At 42.6% G+C, this 19368-nt stretch overlaps 1 protein-coding gene across 14 annotated transcripts in view; it reads left to right on the top strand.

Moving 5' to 3' along the window:
• The window catches only part of SORBS1 (sorbin and SH3 domain containing 1), a 109761-nt gene that overhangs the window by 42770 nt on the left and 47623 nt on the right, over positions 1–19368 (top strand). For all 14 annotated transcript variants that reach the window (XM_059729706.1, XM_059729715.1, XM_059729707.1 and 11 more), the window contains 4 exons: positions 6637–6812; positions 7690–7753; positions 15107–15154; positions 15276–15405. In XM_059729706.1, the coding sequence (XP_059585689.1) occupies positions 6637–6812; positions 7690–7753; positions 15107–15154; positions 15276–15405 (418 nt within the window). The remainder of the gene's footprint in view (positions 1–6636; positions 6813–7689; positions 7754–15106; positions 15155–15275; positions 15406–19368) is intronic.

Raw genomic sequence — 19368 nt, 5'->3', positions numbered from 1 at the left:
AAGCAGCTACTTTGTTAGCTTGCAAAGTACCTTTAGCAAACACACTTCTTGATAACTGCAAGGCATTGAGCTGAATTTCTTAAAACAAATGTATCCCCCAGCTCAACAACTTCTGCTGAGCCTTTGGTCCTCTCAGAACAATGGAAATGCAGTCACAAGCAGGCCCCCTCACTAATTTAGTCACCCCCAAGTATTCCAAAACCACTAATCAAATTACAAAGTTGATTGATTTTTAAAAAGAAATGTCAAAAGTATTATATTTTTTAAAAAGCTTTTCAGTTCCTTACTTGCCTTCTGCTTTTTGAGCCTTTAAAAATACTTGAGACATGTTTTCCCCTTAAAAAATGAAGAAAACTACAATCACATGTAATCGCAGGACTCTGGGAGCTGAGGCTTTGGTAAGAAAGCTGAGTATAATACAACTCACAATAAAGCTGGATGCACGTGCCATTTCCCCTGTGTGGTCTCTCAGCAGGGCTGCAAATTCCTGTTCTATTTCTCCTGCTGGTTCTGGCATAGACTGTTCGGTAGTAGGCTATGGGAACAGAGAGTAGTAGATTACCTATTCAACTCCAAGTGTTAATCACTGAAACAAGGGAGAAAAGAGGAAAAGAGAGAGTGCAAGCGAGTTACCAGTCAGCATGCAGCACCCCAGTATATAAATTTGGGATTGTGGGTCTTTCTTGCTCTTGGTCTTCTTCTTAAGGGGCCTGATCAAACAGAAAGCCCTTAAAACCCTGCTGTAGTTGGGAGGCACTTGCCAACTTGCAGGGACAGACTTGCTGCTCTAATGTCTGTGGCAAGGTTACGCTGGCTGCTTAGGTGACATCAAGCAGTGTAATAGTTCACATGCATGTCTCTTTTTTCCCCAGTAGAGTTGGTATCTGTATAGACACCTTGCAGGCTCTTATTTTATTTCTTGCAAGTTCAGACACAGATTTCCTCTCAGTTCACTTTCTCCGGGTGTTACCCTTCATGGTGAGGAACATTTTTAATTTCTCAACTGGAAACATTTGGAAATCCTCCCAGCTTTGTGGACAATTTCTGTTTACCTTTTATTCCAGCCCAAATGATCCCTAATCTGGAATAATGGAGAGCAGCCTGGCACAACAATAATGTGGAGCTGGCTGGCTGTCTCCTCTGCCTCTTGTTTTTGTACATCCTCTTGATCACATGAGTAGAACTCTGTGGCTGGATGACCACATGCTGTTTCTATCAAAAGTGAATGGCTCAAAAGATATATGGAGCATTTTGTCTGGTGCCCAGATACCCTGCAGTTGGTGTGCTCCAAATATCTGGGAGCCATATTCTCCCTTGTCATGCACTTTCTGCAACCCTACAGAAGTGTTGTTGTATGGTAGATAAATCAAGGTGGAATTTGTTTCAGGCTGATTGATCTTCTGGGTTGTTTTGATTTTAGATGGCTGCAGGAGGCAAGTAGTGAAAGGAGATGATTGCTTTAGTTTGCCTCCTAGGTAAAATGCCCTGTCCACAAAAGCACATTGTATTTGGCACCAGATGGATTTTCTTGTTGGCAGTTGTAGCAAAATGGCCATAGCTGAATGAGCCATGGAAACTGAACTACCCTCAGACTTTGCCTGGGGAGACAGTTGCACGTTGGCACAGAGTTAGACCTTGCTTTAGTGTTCCCAGGCCATCCCTAGTCTGTGGGACAAAAGCCTTTTCTCTCTAAGGTTATCATTCCAGAACCTTTCACAAATGCTAAATACACTGCAAGAAAAACAAACCAAAACACCTGGTTTGTTTGGTTAGTTGGTTGATATGTTCCATATTGTCTCTAGTGGGTTATGGAATAGAGAAAATCCCACACAACTTACTGATTCGTTTGATGCACTGGCTGGGGGAGTAGTTAGTTGATTGCACGATTTCACAATGATTACACACTTAATTCATACAACACAATTTTATTTTTAAATTCTTTGCTACACATATAACACTGCTTAGCTTTAAGAAATACCACAAACATTAAGAACACAATAACTACATATATCAGAAACAATGCTTCAAATGCACTTCCTTAAAACAATTACAATTACAATTCAAAGTTAAATTTGAATCAGTACTATTATTTTTCATAATATACTTACAATCCTAGAATTCCGAGAAGCCAAACACCTAAATATGGTTTCATTCCTCAGTAGTACAATTTAATGGGTTGGCCTCAGTAGTACGGTTCAATGGGCTCGCCTCAGCAATACAGTTCAGTGGGCTGGCCTCAATACTGATAGGACTAAGTCCCCTTCCTTCAGTCCCTTTCGGGTGCTCTGCAGCTTCAGCGTGAACTAAGAGATTCGTGTTCACGGAGAGGGTGGTTCAGGTGATCAGTCTGATCCGGCCTGCACTTGCGATTCTTCCTTCTTTGTTCTGCAAGTGAGGTTACCTCCAAATTGGGACAGTAGGTTGCAGTTTTTATGGAGTGAGTTGCCGTCTTGGGCCCCTCCTACCCAAACCTGTCACTACTCCCAAATTTGGACTCGGATCTTACTTAACAGATTCTTTTGCTTGGTAATTAGTTTCTTTTGTTGATCATTTAATTACTTTGAGGAATTTCCTTTCTTTCCAATCTTTTAAAAGGCTCCTAGAGTTTGATTTCTCGGAATGTGGGATATTTGCTTAAGGGTCATTTTTAGGTTAACTTTGTTAAAGGCCTCTAAAGATAAAATTCAAGAGTTAAGACTTTGAGGAAAGTCAGGACCTTCTGCACGTAGACCAAAACAATGGTCTAGATAAGAAGATAAATCTTGTCTTCTTCCTAAACTGGCTAATGGGCAACTATTACAAACATTCAGATATTACATTCAATATGACACACATAGGTTCCCATTTATTGTCCTAGCATGATGAATTCACAAACCTTTGACTGCACCAATAACATGTAATAGCTTTAGGTGGGTTTGGTCTTGTGCAAACCAGCTCAAAATCATGTCTCAGCCCTCAGAGTTAATACTTTATCTCATTAGAAGAATGGCAATAGGAGACCATCAGTCTGGTTAGGTCAATTTGTCTGTTTCTTTAAGGTATTCTGAAGACCCCCCCCCTGTCATTCCTACATCTTTAGGTGGGCTGTGCGCACTAAATTAGTCAGTACAGGTTAAGACAGCTTGGAGAGTTGGCCTTTCCTGAGTCCTGGAGATTGTGTGTTTAAACCATGAACCATGCCATTTAACTGTTAATGACAAGAATTACTTAATTTTAGAATTAATTAAAAATATTATTTTAATTCTTGATAATCTCAACTTTCATAACAGTAACACTATAACAGTTACAAGATCATTCAAGCCTTTTAATAAGAGTCCAGTCACAATCCCTGTCCCAGTGACCTTTGCTGCCAGTGAATTACACAGGCATTGAGAAACTATTTTTCCCTTTGTAGCACAGGCACGTGACTTTCATCCCCAACATTCACAGTGAAAGAGATGATCCAGAGCAGCGTCTCACTGCCATCATTTTACAGGCTTTTTTTCCGAGAAGTTGTGAGAGAGACGAGGAAAATCTAAGATCTGTTCCAGAGTTCATATCTTTACATACCCTCATCACTTCCTTCTAGTCTTCAGACTCGTAGAAGAATAACCTACTTTCACCATGTCTTCCCATACTGTTTTTTTCAGAGGAAGCAAGTAGTTGGATCAAGGGAACAGGCCAAGCACTACATACAAAAATGTAAATGCTGAATATAGAACAGAGTGTCCTCTGTATTAGGAGCACAATAGGGCTAAAAGAGAAAGCACATGTAATCCCAGAGATAGGACTTAGGGCACAAATGCTGAATATGGGATTTATTTTAGCCTTGCCCTGTTCTTGCCACTTAATAAATAACTTACTGTTTTTTCAAAAGAAAAAACCAAGGAGGAATGTTGATGGTCATTGAAAACCAAGCTAAAAAAACCCAATAGAGGGAATTTTGCCATGCAGAATTGTGTTTGCTGTGGGTACTGTCCGGCCACTGCTGGCTTTACGCACGATCCTTTCCTTTGCTAACCACCCTTTTCGGATTTATGCAAATGTAATGGCTTTGGGCACTGTGGTGATGTGCATGTAAATAAAGAGTCTCCTTTCTCTCTAAAATGCATGCAGTGTTGTAATACCAAGGACAGGACTTGGCAAAGCTTTGATGGGATAGACTCTAAAAGCATGGACATTTCTGCTACACACAATCCTTGTGGTGAAATCATGTCCTGGAGACCTTGAAGTGTTGGGTTATATGGGTTCTGTGCTGCAGATCCACGTGGCACACACCATAGCTTCAAAGCAGCCAACAATCCATGCGCTCCTTGCCAAATTGGTGTTGTGCCCGGTAGCAGGAGCTAACATATGTGAGAATATTGAAGGAACTAGACATACTTCAAAGGTATAAAATGTGAAGGGCTGATGTGAGCTAGGAACACCTCCGTTCTAATCCTGGCCACTTCATTGACCTGTCCAATAGCCTTGAGCAAATTAATTAAACTTAGGTGTGGAAAGTTAGTCTCTAATTATGAGTGTCCCAGCTGTTAGGTACCCACATGGGAACACTTGGAAGGAGTTGGTGCCTGGCAACTCTGAAAAATAGGCCCTTATCTTATACTGGGCACCCAAAATTAGACATTCTGCCTTTCTGTCCTCATCTGCATCTGGCATGGACACTGCTCATCCCTGGGCATTAGGAAGAATTAGGTGATGTTTGGATGGTCCTTTGTCTTATCTGAGCACATGGAGGAAGGTGGGGAGGAGACCAAGGATGGAAGGAAGTGCTTTTGGGAAACAGATTTTTGTTACTTTTGGTTTCCAATAACTGGTTACAGCCACCAATCCTCTTTTAAAGTCAGGGGAAACCAGACTGTAGAAGCTGCTGTGAGAAATAGTCACACTATAAGGGACTGCTTAAGCCTAAATTTTACTTGCCAGCACATGCCAACCTTAGGCAGAGCCATTAAAGCCAAGACAGCACTCTGAACTACAGCTACTCACACCCAGAGGCACTAGTTGATTTAATATTCTTTTAAATCTCATGGCTCTTGCAGAATTTATTTCTGCTGAATTCACTAGAAGGGAGAGAAAGAGTTTGTTGTCTGTAGCCACCTGTGTGGAACTTAGATTGAAACAAATGGATATTTGGAGACCAGATAAGAAGGTGGGGGATGAAAAGCCTGCTCTAATGTATTTAAACGTGTTGTGTGAGGAGGCCATTCTTCTCTCCACCTGTGTTGGTTGTGACACTTAATGCCTTAGTGGATGGAGTGAACAGATGTGTCTGGTCTGTTTCAGCAGTAAGGCAGGTGCATTAGGCTAGAGTTACCCAGAATGCTTGCAAGTAGCCCAGCCTCTCAATGACATAACAGCTGTGTACTCAGAGGAGATTGGTTATAGTCATGCACTACAGGCTGATTCAAAACTTAGAGGGCACTTTTTATTTATCCTGGTTTAGATTAAATTCTGAATTGCCATACATTTAAAAACCAGAAGCTGTTCACTACCTTGAGTTGAAAAGCCAGGCTATGTAGCTGAGATTATAAACAGACCCACACCATTTGTAGACTGAGCTTAACACACACTGATCAGAACCACACAAAATAAATATCTGTAAGATGCATGTAATCAAGCCATATGACAGTATATATATTTTCTGTTTCTGCAAGAATGATGCTGGGTAAGATGCTTCAATAGGAACTAAATTGTATCTGCTACAAAAACCCACCCTCTGTCAGTCTGTAGGATGTAAATGTCAAAGCTGTCTAGGGGACCTGGTTGCCTTCTCCCAGGTTTTTGATGGGAATTAGATATCCAAAGCCTTTTGACCAGCCTTGTTGTAATTATTTCATGCTGTTTTCAAATATCTAATTGTTGCCTGGTCAGGATTCTGCATGTTGATTCCTGGTTACATATGTTAGTGTTTCCAGACACCTCTGCCTTTTTCTAAAAAACATGTTTCCCATAACAGCACTATGTTAGCGTCTCATTCATGCTATAGAGAAGAACGCTAAGAACTCCGTTCTCAGATGCAGTATGTGTGAGCATAGAGTTGTGGTGGTATTGTGCCTTCTTGAAGAACAAGTGGTCCCTATCCACTGATATGGTGTTGGCTGATTTTTGCTTAAGGATGATTCATTATGCTGGTTTAGCCATGCCCAGTCCAATGAACAGTAAAGTTTATTTTACTCCCAACCCCATTTAAGTTGGAAATTACAGTGTCAGGCACTGGTTAAAATAGCGGGCATCTGAGTCTGGTAAACTGGCATAGGTTGCCCAAAAAGTGGGTAACTGCTGCTGTGCGAGCTGGTGCAGTAGACAGAAATGATAAGGAAAGAGAGGTTTACAAAGCACTGAAGAGTTAGATTATATTAGGAAGGAAGCTAATTATTTTAGATGTGAAGGAAGCAGCAGCAGCATTTTTGCTCCCTTACAGGTCTGATGCCGAAGCCAGCTTTGAACACAACAAAAACACAGGGTGTCCATGTAATTCCAGACCATTCTTGGCTGCATCAAACTTTTGCATCAATCCAAACCATAGACACATGTTACCAGTGACAGTCTGTCCCGTCAATGTTTTGCCAAGGGTTTTGCCTTAGTAAAATAGAGTGGTATGATGAATTGTTTGGGAATTAAGCGAACTGCTGTCCACCTAACCTTCATTTCCAGATCCTGTACCAGTCAGATCAGTTGCTGATAAAGTAGACTCTGTGCCAATACAGGAAAAGCCAGTGCAGGACATCACTCGAAGTGAGAAACCAGCAATGGAGGAGAAAAGACGAGTTGTTAGCGGCCCTCGGTATGTGGCCGATGCCTCTGTGGATGATATAGGCATTCCTCTAAGGGTAAGAGAACAACACACTGACTTATAGGCACATGGTCAAAATGAAAATTGGGGGTGCAGATTCTGTCTTCCTTTAGACATATGCAACTTTTGTTTAAACCAAGGAGAATGGATCTGATTGAAAAGAGAATATTGAGGAGAGAATATTGTCCCCAGTGTATTTTACACTTATTGTCTTCCCTGTGTTTCTGATGAACTCTTCAGGTGCTGTGTGTAAAATAATTTTCAAAACCTCATTTCAGGTTGTGCCATCTGTAAGATTAGGCTGGTCATTTTCACTCTCTTACAATGGGATAGTTCCATGTTTGCAAAGCTTGGACCCCAGACACTGTAAAGGACCATGCGAATGCTAGATTTATTGGTAGAGCCAAATTTTCCTAGGCCCCAAAATGATTGTAATCGGAATAAAAGAAATCTGGAAATGTTTATATTCCTCTTGGGGATATTCGCTCAGGAAGGGATAGGCACCCAAAATTCTTCGCCCAAAATTTGGGGCACATAGCAGATAGCAGGACCAGGCGTCAGAATTTGGGACTCATCTGTCCTGATGAGCTACTGTACAAAATCCACCTTTCAAGGACACTCATCTACTGTGAAGAAACAGAAAGAAGAAATAGAAGCAATGCATGTAGCTTTATTCAGTATAAGAGGACTACAAGTCTGAGAGAAGTTACTCATCTGCTGAAGCATTTTCAGTATTGTGCCATCTGATTTTAGTGCAATCTTGCAAATGGTTCTAGTCAATAAAAAATAAATAAAATACAGTGAAGGGTGCTAAATGGTTTGTATTGTTAAAAGAATCCTAAACCACTGAGAACCTGGTTTAGCTCATACCTGTGTTTTACTGAAACCTGTGTTTTTTGTTTCTTTTACTTTAGAACACAGACAGATCAAAGGATTGGTACAAGACAATGTTCAAACAGATTCACAAGCTAACAAAAGGTACTGTAACATGCATATTTTAAACAAACCACCTTGAGAACATGTGTTTTACCTATGTGGAGCATTGTACTTAGATATTGAATAGAAGCTTTTCATTTTTAACCAGTGTTTGTTCTGAAGTGTAGAAACCAGCTAGGACACTTTAAAATGATAGAATCAAAGGAGAGAAACTAATAAACCCAGGGAGAGGTCTGACTCACACTAAAAGGTGAATTGAAATACTTTGTTGAAAGCACTAACAAAGAAGAGTACTGTTTGAGATCCCGAACCATTAGCTGGTTGGTTGTATTGGCTGTGGCTGGTGTCTACATGAATGTATTTCAAAAACATTTTCATGGTTATGCTGTAACAAATGCGGATCAGTCATTCATAGCAGTGAGATGGAGTGCAGGTGTGGGCCTGAAGAATGGAGATTTGCATTTGACTCTTCTCAGAGTTTGGTCCTAGGAAGCAAAACTCATTTCATTATTTTTATTCCTTCCATACGAAATATTCTTGGGGATTAAATTGTCCAGAATTTCCAAATAAACATATTTGAAAACAAAATAATTGGAGATTTAAAAATGTTCCTACTAAGAGCAGAATTCAGGTTGCTTTGGTTCTCTTGTTACTGTTTAAAGCCATCATTAGTGTCTAAAGCAGTGGTTCTCAACTAGGGTGCCACAAGACCTCATCAAGAGTGATGTGATGCAAGTGCCACAGCAGTGGCGGCCAAGTAAAACTGGCCTGAGCACAGACCTGCAGCACAGGCGCACAATCATTCTGCATTAGGTTCTTTGATGACTTTAAAGTAGCAGAAGAACTGGCTTATGCTGTAGCTTTTCCTGATCTGCACCCCACCCCCCAGGCCTACCTCCTCCATGCTCCTCCTGGAAACAGAAGTGCTCTGGACATTTTCACCTGCTATATCCTTGTTTCTGGGAGACACCATGCAGGGTTGGACTGGAAAGCATGGCAGTATGAGCTGGCTCTCCTGCCTGAGGCAGGAGAACGCATACATGCCATAGCCCTTCCCGGGCTGGGTTTACCTGGCTGCAGTGGCAGCAGCACCCAGTTGAGAACTACTGAGGTAAGTTCAGTACAACGGTGGTTCTCAGCCAGGGGTGATGCCACATTCAGAAAAGTTGTGGAGGGTGCTGTGACTCTGGAAAGGCTGAGAACCACTTGAGCACGCAGAGATTCCTGTTGCTAATTTAACTGCTATCAGATAATGCTAGGAAACAGATCCCTGTCCTCCTAGTTTTTGAAACTGTATTGACAAAAGAAAGGTATTTGTAAAAATAGAACTATTTATGTGTAGAATAATTTGGAGCCTTCTCTGAGGCTGGCTGAAGTCGAGGGCAAGATTTCCCTAGACTTCAGTGGTTTCTGGATCAGAATGTTGATTTTTTTTCAGTATTCTTGAAACCTTTCAAAAGCAACATTTATGGTGAGCACTGGTAGACTGGTTAACAGTGCATCACCAATGAATCCATTACTTTTGCGTGCCCCACAACATGATACTTTCCAATTCTGTCTTTATTGTGAGAAATTACTTCAGATGTATTAACAATCCAGGCTTGCAGAAGGCTTGACATTCAAATGCGTTCCAAGCTGTACTTACTAAATGAAACATGATGCCTACAAAATAACATACGGTGATTTGCATTTGCTGATTCAGATGCTACTATGATGAGTTGACTAGTGCATATGTAACCACTGTCTTCTGCTCGGTTGATTGAGAATTACTCGGTGTGTCAGCCTCTGTACTGCTAACATATTTTCCACTGCAAATGGTAGAGGTGCATGCTTACAGAGCAGCAGAAGGAGTTCCCACTGACTCCATCACCTTCCAAGTAGCTGGGGTGCATAGCATCGTGATAACCATTGATATGCCCACAGATTTGTCATGGTCTAACACAGACATGAGAAGGATCTTCAGCAGCTTGCATGCATTCTGATCTTACCCTTTTTACCCTTTAAATCTTTCCTCTCTGTTCTTTTTCCAAAACGTGTTCCTTCTGCTTAGACACTCCTGAAGAAAACCCTTATTGCCCTACCTACAAATTTCCTGAACTTCCTGAATTCCAGCAAAAACCCGAAGGTACCACAAGTTTAGCCAGAGTATCTGTTGTTTTGTGTTTGAATTAACTGTACTATAGCTCCTTAATAGTAATTAGATCCAGATACTAAATTACCATGATCCATTTATTACTTTTGGCAGAAATTCATTTGCACCTAGTGTGCCTTATTATGTGATATATAAAATGACCTAATCCTTCCTAACCCGTTATTAATATGTTGAAAGTATGATGCCATTGTGCTCTGATATCATTAAAGTAGACAATAAAAGCTTACAGTGATAGGAAATTCGAGAACAGCATTGTACCTCCACTTCATGGTGGATAGTCTCAAAACCCACTGCTTTTCTCTGCTGCAGAAGACAATCCTTATTCTCCTACATACCAGTTTCCTGCGTCTACTCCTAGCCCTAAATCTGAAGGTAATGGTAAAGGATAATATACCTTTTTTCTGCATATCCTCTGCCTTGTACATTGATTTTCTCCCTCAAGTTTTTCTAGTCGCTGAGTGTTATGCTGCCTCCTAATAATTTGCTGCCCTCTAAGCATTGCCTTGATCGTGTGATGCCTTTTTTGGCTTTGCAGTGTTCTTCCAGCTTTCTTACTAGCCTCTGACTAATGCTACAATACTTGGTTTCTTGGGATTTGCTTGGTTCATGTGCTTAGTGAACTGTACCTAGCCATGCGTGTGCAGTGGTTACTTAACTTGCCTATAATGCTGACTTACATGTAAAAACTTGCCTATAATGCTGACTTGTATGTAAAAATACAAAAAAATGTATTTTGAAAGTTGGAATTTAACTGCATTTTTATTTCCCTTAGGATCAACAAATACCTTTAATCTTCACTCACATTTTTAATATTAACACAAGATAAGGGCCTGACCCCAAAGACTTTTGAAATTTGTTGGAAGGACACCCACTGACTTCACTAGGGCTTTGAATCTGGCTTTTAATGTCTTTTTCTTTAAATTTATGTACAAGTCTTGTTTTGTTACTATGGTCTGGGCTAGCATTCGGTGCAATGGCGTTTCTAGGCACGGAAAGAATTTGGTTTGTTATCAGCACACATTCTTAAACAAACCAAAGTATCCCTCTGTCTATCATTTTAGCCTCTCGTGTGTGAATGCTCAATGGATATCTTTGATATTCAAGCCCAAACCAGAATCCTTTGCACTCATGCTTCAAAAGTGTTGCAGTAGCCAGTGTGAGAAATTCTCCTATAGATGTGTGTATATGCCTATATGTATATACATACATGTCTGTTTACAGGTGTGTGCATGTACATGTGTGGACATGCATACACATGCACACGCACATGCACACAAACAGGAAGTGGTGGCAGCAGCGATCCTTCATTGTCAAAGATGATCACTCCCCCGGGTCATGTACCACTCCCTTTAATTGACCCATACCACTACCTTTACTGACTTGTAGACAAAGGGCTTTTACAAAGATGGTTTTATTTTTATTTTTTTTGTAATGAAGTTTGTAGACCCATTTTACTCTTGGCAGAGCTGATGTAGTTTGTAGTAGACACTGATGATAATAAATTAGGAGGTTGTAGTCCCATAAATGGCTCCTCTTCACTTACAGATGCACTGATTTAATCTAATATGTTCTCTCATTTTTTAGCTAGTTGCAATATTATTGGGTGAAACACTTGTCATTTTCTTAATACCATACAAATTGGGTTTGGCTTTCTATGATCAGATTAGCTTCTTTCTTCGTGAGAATACAAAATGGTGACAGGAACTGGGTTCATTTTGTTAGGTCTAGACTATGCAGGGCTTGTCCGTGCTACCTCTGAATCAACTCCAGACTGCCACCAAAAAATAGTCTGTCCACTCCTTCCGACTCAGTCTGTAGCAAAGCCTAGGGCTGCTCTCAGCTGGCTGTGCTGCCTAATTTCTGAGGTTTGGCATGAACTGAGCAGGTAAGGTCCTACAAGGAGAGATTGAGGGACCTGGATCTCTTCAGCCTGTATAAGAGAAGGCTGAGAGGTGATCTAGTGGCCATCTACGAATTCAACCGGGAGGGAGCAGCAAGGGATAGGAGATGCTCTGTTTACCAGGGTGCCCCTTGGAGTAACTAAAAACAACGGCCAAAAACTGACAAAGAGCAGATTTAGACTAGACATCAGAAGAACTTCTTCATGGTAAGGGTTACCAGAATCTGGAATGGGCTTCCAAAGGAGGTGGTGCTCTCCCCTACCTTGGGGGTCTTTAAGAGAAGCCTGGACATATGCCTGGCTGGGGTCATCTGGCCCCAGCACTCTTGCCTGCCCAGAGCGATGATCTACTGAAGTCCCTTCTGACTCCCAAAATCTATAAATCAGGAGCAGGTAAGCATGGCATATTCCTAGGCTGTGACCCTTGAGAGAGCATGGGAGGCAATATGGACATAGCTTCAGAGCTTTGCTTTCATGCTTAGAAAACCTTGCAAATAATGTATTCAGCCATGAAGGATTTGTATGGAGTTGGGGTGAAACTTCTGAACTAAAATCCAGATTTCAAACAATCTAAAGCGAAGGATTTGATTTAGACCAGTAGTTTTCAACCTTTTTTAAACTCAAGGCACCTATATTAGACTCATGGCACCCCTTGGAAAAAGTCAGCTTTTCTGAGCTTTCACTCATTTTTTGATTATGGAAAAATAATAGAACTTTTTTTTCTGGCAAAGAACTCAGAAAGACCATAGTTGAAAGTGCTTTTGAAACAATGGATTCCTGTTTGAAATCTCTGGGTTTGTCATGTGAATCTTGTGAGGGTGTTTGCACACCTAACAGTGCTAAGATTGTGGAGCACCTTGTGGCTCCTTTAAAAAGTTCTTATGGCACCCTGGTTAAGAATAATTGATCTAGACTAATGCAAAGATAGGAGCCATTTCCAAAATTCAGGTCTGGACTCAGATCTTGTATACCTGCAAAGTGTGAGGATGTTTGGATCCAAAGTTTTGGGCCACCCATCCCAGAAGAATTTTAACTTCCATAGGCTATATAAGAACTACAAGGAAAAATCTGAAAGGAGTCGCATACAGAAACTGTGAACCAAGGATTCCCACCTCTTGTAACTAGGCCCTGAAGCCGGGGTACAGAGACCTGAATTCTGTTTCCAGATTTTCTATGGACATCTTATGGACACATCTGCTCTGCAGGAATGGGGCATCTTGGCCATTCCTGATTGTGTCTTTCCCCACATGGCTACATGCATGCTGAAAACCTGGGAATAACTGGTAGACACATTCTTGGGTGTCCCATTGTGGTTGCTTTTGAGGCCTCTGCCTCTAATATGCTTACAAGTAGCAGTTGGAGATGACCCTGGAATGCCTTATTGATGGCTTTTTATGCTATGATGTGGACCAGGGCTGCCCAGCTATAAGTGGTTTGAAGCTGTGCCCTATGGCCTGCACCAACAGAAGCCATGTACTACAGGGACCATGGGCTTCCCAGGCTACATTCCATGTGCATCCATGGGAGCTCCCATTGTCTCCCTGCCCTGGCATTATAAGCATGGGCAGGACAGCATCCTCCTGCTGCACAAGGCACAGCAGCCCACCTCACCTTCAACTACCTAGTTTCAGGTTTCCACACTTCATCATGCCACATGGGTGCTCCAGGCAGCCAGCTCCCCTAGCACTGTGGGTTGGCTATGCAGCCTCCTCATGCCCTGCCCTGCACCCTGGGTTGGGGGCACGCAGCAGAAGCCAGAGGAGAGAGGGAAAACCATGAAACTCCTGCTGCTGCTACCAGAGACATAACGGCAGCAGTGGCCAGGACAAAGCCCAGGGGCCACAGGGCTACCAGCTGAACAGCCCTGATATAGAGGTATCCTTGTATGACCTTCAGCAAGTCACCCAACCTCTGTATGCTTCAGTACTTACTAATCTTTGCAAAACACTTGGAAATGACAAGCATGAAAGAAACAATTCCATTAGAACATGTTTACTAGAAACAAGCAAAGACAACTAAATGCATTTTTGTATATTTTTTATTATGTGAATTGTTATCTATAATGAATTTTAGCATTTTCCTTCACATAAATTGTGAATTTTTTTTATTATTCCATCAGTCTTAAATGAATCCTCAAGAAGCAATTAGCTAATGGGATATTTTTAGTTATTTGTTCACTTACATTTTTAGGAACAGCTAATTTTATGAGTTGCCAAATATCATACTAGCTAGAGAAAAGTGCATCTTTTTATGTGGGCATAAAAGTCACTTTTCTCAAGAATTTCATTTAGGAATAAGTATGACCTACATTTCTGGTTTCTGTCATTTGGGTTTGAAATATGGAAATTAGTCTGAAGTTTTATCATAACCGTTATGCAGACTCGAGAGTATTATAATTACATTGCGGTCACTAACCATCTGTTTCAAACGAAACCTGCCACTGATGCCTTAAGCATGTTGCTCACAGAAAGAATTCAACAAATGAGCTGAAATGTGGAGTTTTCTCTGAGCCTTTTATAAAGGCTTGGCTCAAGTCAGGAATAAGAGGTTCAGGTCAGTTCTGTTGGGAGCCCAAATGGTTTGGTCCATCAGGGGTGAATGCATCTAGCAGCTTACTGGATATTCTTCCCAAAGAGGGCAGACAGAGAATACCCCATGGAGTCAATCGGCACCATCATATCCATGTGACATTTTTTGAAGCATCTTTTTTCCAGTTGTCTTGTCCAAGCTGTATTTCTAGTTGCTGTCATGTTACCTTTCTTTGCAGACCCTCTTAGTTACTTCTTCACATGGACACTGTCAAGCCTCAACACAGAGTTCCATGAACAGAGTTTGTTGCAGTACAGTATCCTACACTACCTCTGTGAGGCTTGTGTATATCTCCAAAACAACTGCGGGACCTTAAGCATAAATTGTCATTATGAAAGGGAAAGGATGGTGGGGGTAAATGTGCTGAACTAAGCTTTGGGGATGTAGGTTCAGTTCCCAGTTCTGATACTGACTTCCTGTCTACCAAGGGCCATTCATTTTGGGCTTGTTCCAAAGCCTGTTGAAGATAATGGAAGGGCTTCCATGAGCTTTGAATCAGACTGTATATCCCTCTTTGAAATGTGGATAGTAACAATACCTTTCTTCCACCTTTTAATACCTCTTGTTTATTTAGAATTATAAGCTCATTAGAGCATGCACTTTTTCAGGTTACATGTAATTGTAGCAAGAAATATTTCTGTTGTACTGCTCAAGGACTAGTATGTTCACATTAATATTTTTAATGTGGCTTACTATTTAAGAGAGACAGAGTGGTAGCTCTTCCAGCTCACTTGAAAATTATTTTGTTTTCCAGATGAAGATTCTGATTCATCCTATCCTCATTTTTCATATTCTGAAGATAGTAAGTAACTTACATTTCATGTTTTGGGTTCAGTCTGCCTGCACGGTCACAAGTATCAACTGCTCTTGTTGTTGCCCCACTACCAAAGTTACTAAGATTTTTATATATACCTTTTTTGCAGCAAGAACCCAACCCTCAGTGCCTCGGTCTAAAAGTGCGATGGACAGCATTGACACTGAGAAGGTCATTAGGAGATCTGCTACTCTGCCATTGCCAACTCGCACATCATCGTTGAAATCCAGCCTCGAAAGGTAATCCAAATGAAAAGTCCTTAGGTTGGTCTGGAGGAACCATGGAAGGGTCTGATATAGCGGGGAATGGAGATATAAAGTTTGGTGCTAGATCTGGAGCTGAACTTCCCCAGGGTTCAGGGTGGTTTGGAATTCAGGTTATCCCAGGAATTGCTCTAATTCAGGGGTGGGTAATTATTTTAGGTGGAGGGCTGCTTACCAATTTTTGGCAAGCCATTGAGGGCCACATGGGTAGCTCTGCCCCTTGACAAATGCCTTGTCCCCTGGTTGCCATCTTGTTACCAGACATCCTGCCCCCTAACCCCTGACCTTTGTCACCAGAAGTCCCTTTCCTTGCCCTCAGAAATACTCCTTTCAGCAAGGGGTTTTGACAGGGAGCCAGGAGCAAATAAATAAAAACTTTCTACATTTTTTAGGGGCCCTGCAGGCTGGATAGAATGGCCTGGCAGGCTGCATCTGACCCCACAGGCTGTATTTTGCTTGCCACTGATCTAAATTTCTCCAGTAGGCTTTGAAACTGTAATTTGTTCCTTCATCTTGCCAACCTATCTGTCTCTGTTGGATCCACCAGTCATACCTTGTTATCATACATGTTGCACCTTCTGTGAGACAAAGGACTCTTTTGGGTACATGTCTGTATAGTGCTTAGCACAGCAGGACCCTGATCCTTGATTTGCAGTTCCTAGCTGCTATACTGTAATATTAATGATTATCCAGAGTTTCTCTTAAGGTTTCAGGTCATGCAGAGTAGAGCTGGATATTCCTTGAAAAATGTACTTCTAGAGCCAGCCAGTCCTTAGAAGTGCAGAGACATATAAAAATGAAAAGGATAGGGCTATACTGTCTAATACCTGGGACACTAGATGGGAGCAAAACAGACCTGCATTGCATTTTCTTCTGTACCATTCACCTGTTATGTGACCTCAGGCAAGTCACTTAACATCTTAGGGCTGCTTGCAGAGGTTAAAAAAAAAAAGACACAAAAAACAAAAAAAACCAAAAATGGTGCTTTACTTTACTCCATGTGCTCCTGCACCAAGCCCAGTGTATACACAGAAGAGGCAGTCCCTTAGTTGGACCAACCTTGCCCGATGTTTGTATAGATTGGGTGCTTTACTGGAGCCTTTTTGGCACTTGTATCTAATAGATGATTGAATTAACTTGAGATAAAAGTACCAGAAAGCCCCACTGAAGCGCCTGATCTATACAGATAATGCAGAGCCAGGTTGAAGTAACACGCTGCTTTTTCCTGTAAAGTGCAGATTTGTTTGAGGTTTTTTTGGGTGTGGTAGGGGGGAATTGTTTTTGTTTGTTTGTTTTGTTTCGTTTTTTTTTAAGTCTGGAAACAACCCTTATGTCTTGTCCTATCCTTGTCTGTCTTGTCCAGTTTTTAAGCTCTCTCTGGGTCAAGGGCTGCTTCCTATTTGTTTAGTGCAGCCCTGAACACAAGGAGCCCCCAGTTTCAGTTTGAGGTATTGAAGAATCTCCCATACTACACATAAATACTAATGACAACATCAATAACATAAAATATTTATGGGGAAGGAGGAATTTAATCCACTTTAGGTCATAGGAATGGTTTTTGGAAGATAGGTCTTGCTATCTCATCGCTTGGAGACCAACTCGTTGTGAAGTTACTGGGAATTGTCTGTTGACTTTAATGGAAATTGTGGCAGGTCCTAGTTAGCATCAGATACAGTATCATTCTTAACTAAGATCACTTAGTTCTTAATTTTTCTCTCCTGATTTTTAAACTCTATCCTTTAAAGCTAATTGCAATAATAATTAATGTTTCTAGAAAGCAGAGGGTGAGGGGAAAGAAGAGTAGACATTAAATATTTTTTGCCACAATTAATTCAACCAGTTCTTAAAACCTTCTGTTTCCATCTTCTTTTACTGGCTTGCACATTCTCCTCTAAATGAGCAATTATATTTTCCAAGAGTGCCAACATAGCAAGCACCTAAGGCAGGGGTGGGCAATTATTTTGGGCAGAGAGCCGTTTACCGAGTTTTGGCAAGCCATCAAGGGCTGCAAGAATAGCCCTGCCCCTTGACAGGTGCCTCACTCCCTGGTCACCATCTTGAGATCAGCAGTCCCACTGCCTAACCCCTGACTTTTGCCTCCAGAAATCCCTCCACTTGCCCCCCCCCTCCCCCCCCGAAGTACTGCTTTCAGCAAGGGTTTGCAATCTTGAAACCAGAAAAATACCAAATTATAGTCTCAAAATCAAATATCTATTCATTAATTTGACTTCAAAAAATATTTTTGTCCTGATTTACATGTGTTTGTGTACTGTACGCAAAGGTGATTGTATACTAGCTTAAAACGAAGCTTGTATATTGTGGGTAGGTGTGGGGGGTAGGTATATGTTTGCAGTATGTGGGGTGTTGGGGAGGGTGTGTGGCGGTGGATAGGCATGGCGGGTATGTGGGGTGAGGGAGCATGTGGATGTGTATGGTGTGGGTGGGTAACGGATTTGTGGGGGGCTGTGAGTGTGTTGGGGAGGGTGGCTGGGAAGGGTTGTCTAGGCCATGTCTCAGCTGTATGGCCTAGACAGCAGGATGCAGCAGGAGCTGGAGCGGCCTGGTGGGCACCACAGAAAGCCAGCCAAGAATCACAGGGGCCAGGCTGGCTCCTACTATGTCCTGCAGCCCAGCTCTGCAGCCAGGAACCATGTGGTGCTGGAGCAACTGGCGGGAGGTGTAGGGGGCTGAAGAGGAACGGTGGCAGTGGTGGGCAAATGGCTGCAGCAGGTGGGGGGGAATGGCAGCAAATGAGTATGCGGAGTACAACAACAGCTGGGTGGGAGCATGGGGCCTGCACAGTGTGCCAGGGCCAGCACCAGTGGGGCCCACAGTGGGGCTGCAGGAGTGCAAGGAGTGGGCCAGCAGGGCTCTATGAAGCCAGGCTAGCCTGCACCAGTAGGGAGAGGGGGAGCCAGCCTGGTTCCAGAGCCCCTATCAACCTGGGCCCTGCACTCCTGCCACCTCACTCTAGGCCCCGCCGGCCCTGGCCCCAGTACACTGGCACAGATCTTGCACTCCTGCCCAGATGTGACTGAGCTCTGCACACCCACTCACTGCCCCTTCCCCCCAGCCTGCTGCTGCTTTCACAGCTTCCCTGCCTGCGGCTGCCACCACTCCTCTTCACCCCACACTGGCCGCTTTGCCACCACTTGGTTCCTGGCTGCAGACTGACTGCAGCAGCCAGCTCAGCCTGACCTTGAGGACAGGGGCAATCGCCTGCGGTCGGTCCTCCCCTGCTTCCCCCCCCACCCTCCCTTTTCTGTATTTCCCTCCACCACAGGCAGGCAGGAACAGCACCAGGGTCCATGGCCAGAACTCTGCTTGGGATGGGGCTTCTGGCTGGAGTGGGTGGCAGCAAGGCCGACTGGACCTTGCCTCTGCAGCCACTTGGTCCTGCCAGCAGCCTCCCCTGGGTCCTGCTGCCCCTGGCTCCTGTCATCTTTGACAGGCAGCCAGGGGCAGATTAATATGTATTTTTAAAATTGTTTAGGGGCCCCATAGGGTGGCTAAAGTGGCCTGCCAGGCTGAATCTGGCCTGTGGGCCATATTTTGCTCACCCCTGACCTAAGGCATGTGATCAGAAGACAGTTCTGTCTTTGATAGATATGCTTTCCAATACAGCAATTAAATGGGAAGCCTCCAGCAAATCAAAAGATTAGACTAATTAATGCTTTACACTAGCAGGTAACAAAAGCAGGACTTGGCTGGAGAGAATGTTTCCTAGGGTTGGAAATGCTAAAACAATCATATCTGCTATACAATCAGATCTGCTATTGAAACCAAACTGATTGAAGCCCATAGAACGTTTGTAGAACTCGCGCCCACCCACAAGCAAGCCAATTTGCAAATGGTCTGAACTGGCTAGAACAGGCAAACTATCGGCAAGAAGTTTAATGCCAATTAATACTCCGCTAATCTGATCTAAACAGAAGTATA

Source organism: Alligator mississippiensis, chromosome 6, assembly GCF_030867095.1.
Source record: "Alligator mississippiensis isolate rAllMis1 chromosome 6, rAllMis1, whole genome shotgun sequence".
NCBI classification, from domain to species: Eukaryota; Metazoa; Chordata; order Crocodylia; family Alligatoridae; genus Alligator; species Alligator mississippiensis.
Note: the sequence above shows the minus strand (reverse complement) of the source record. Positions and strands in the feature narration are given on the sequence as shown.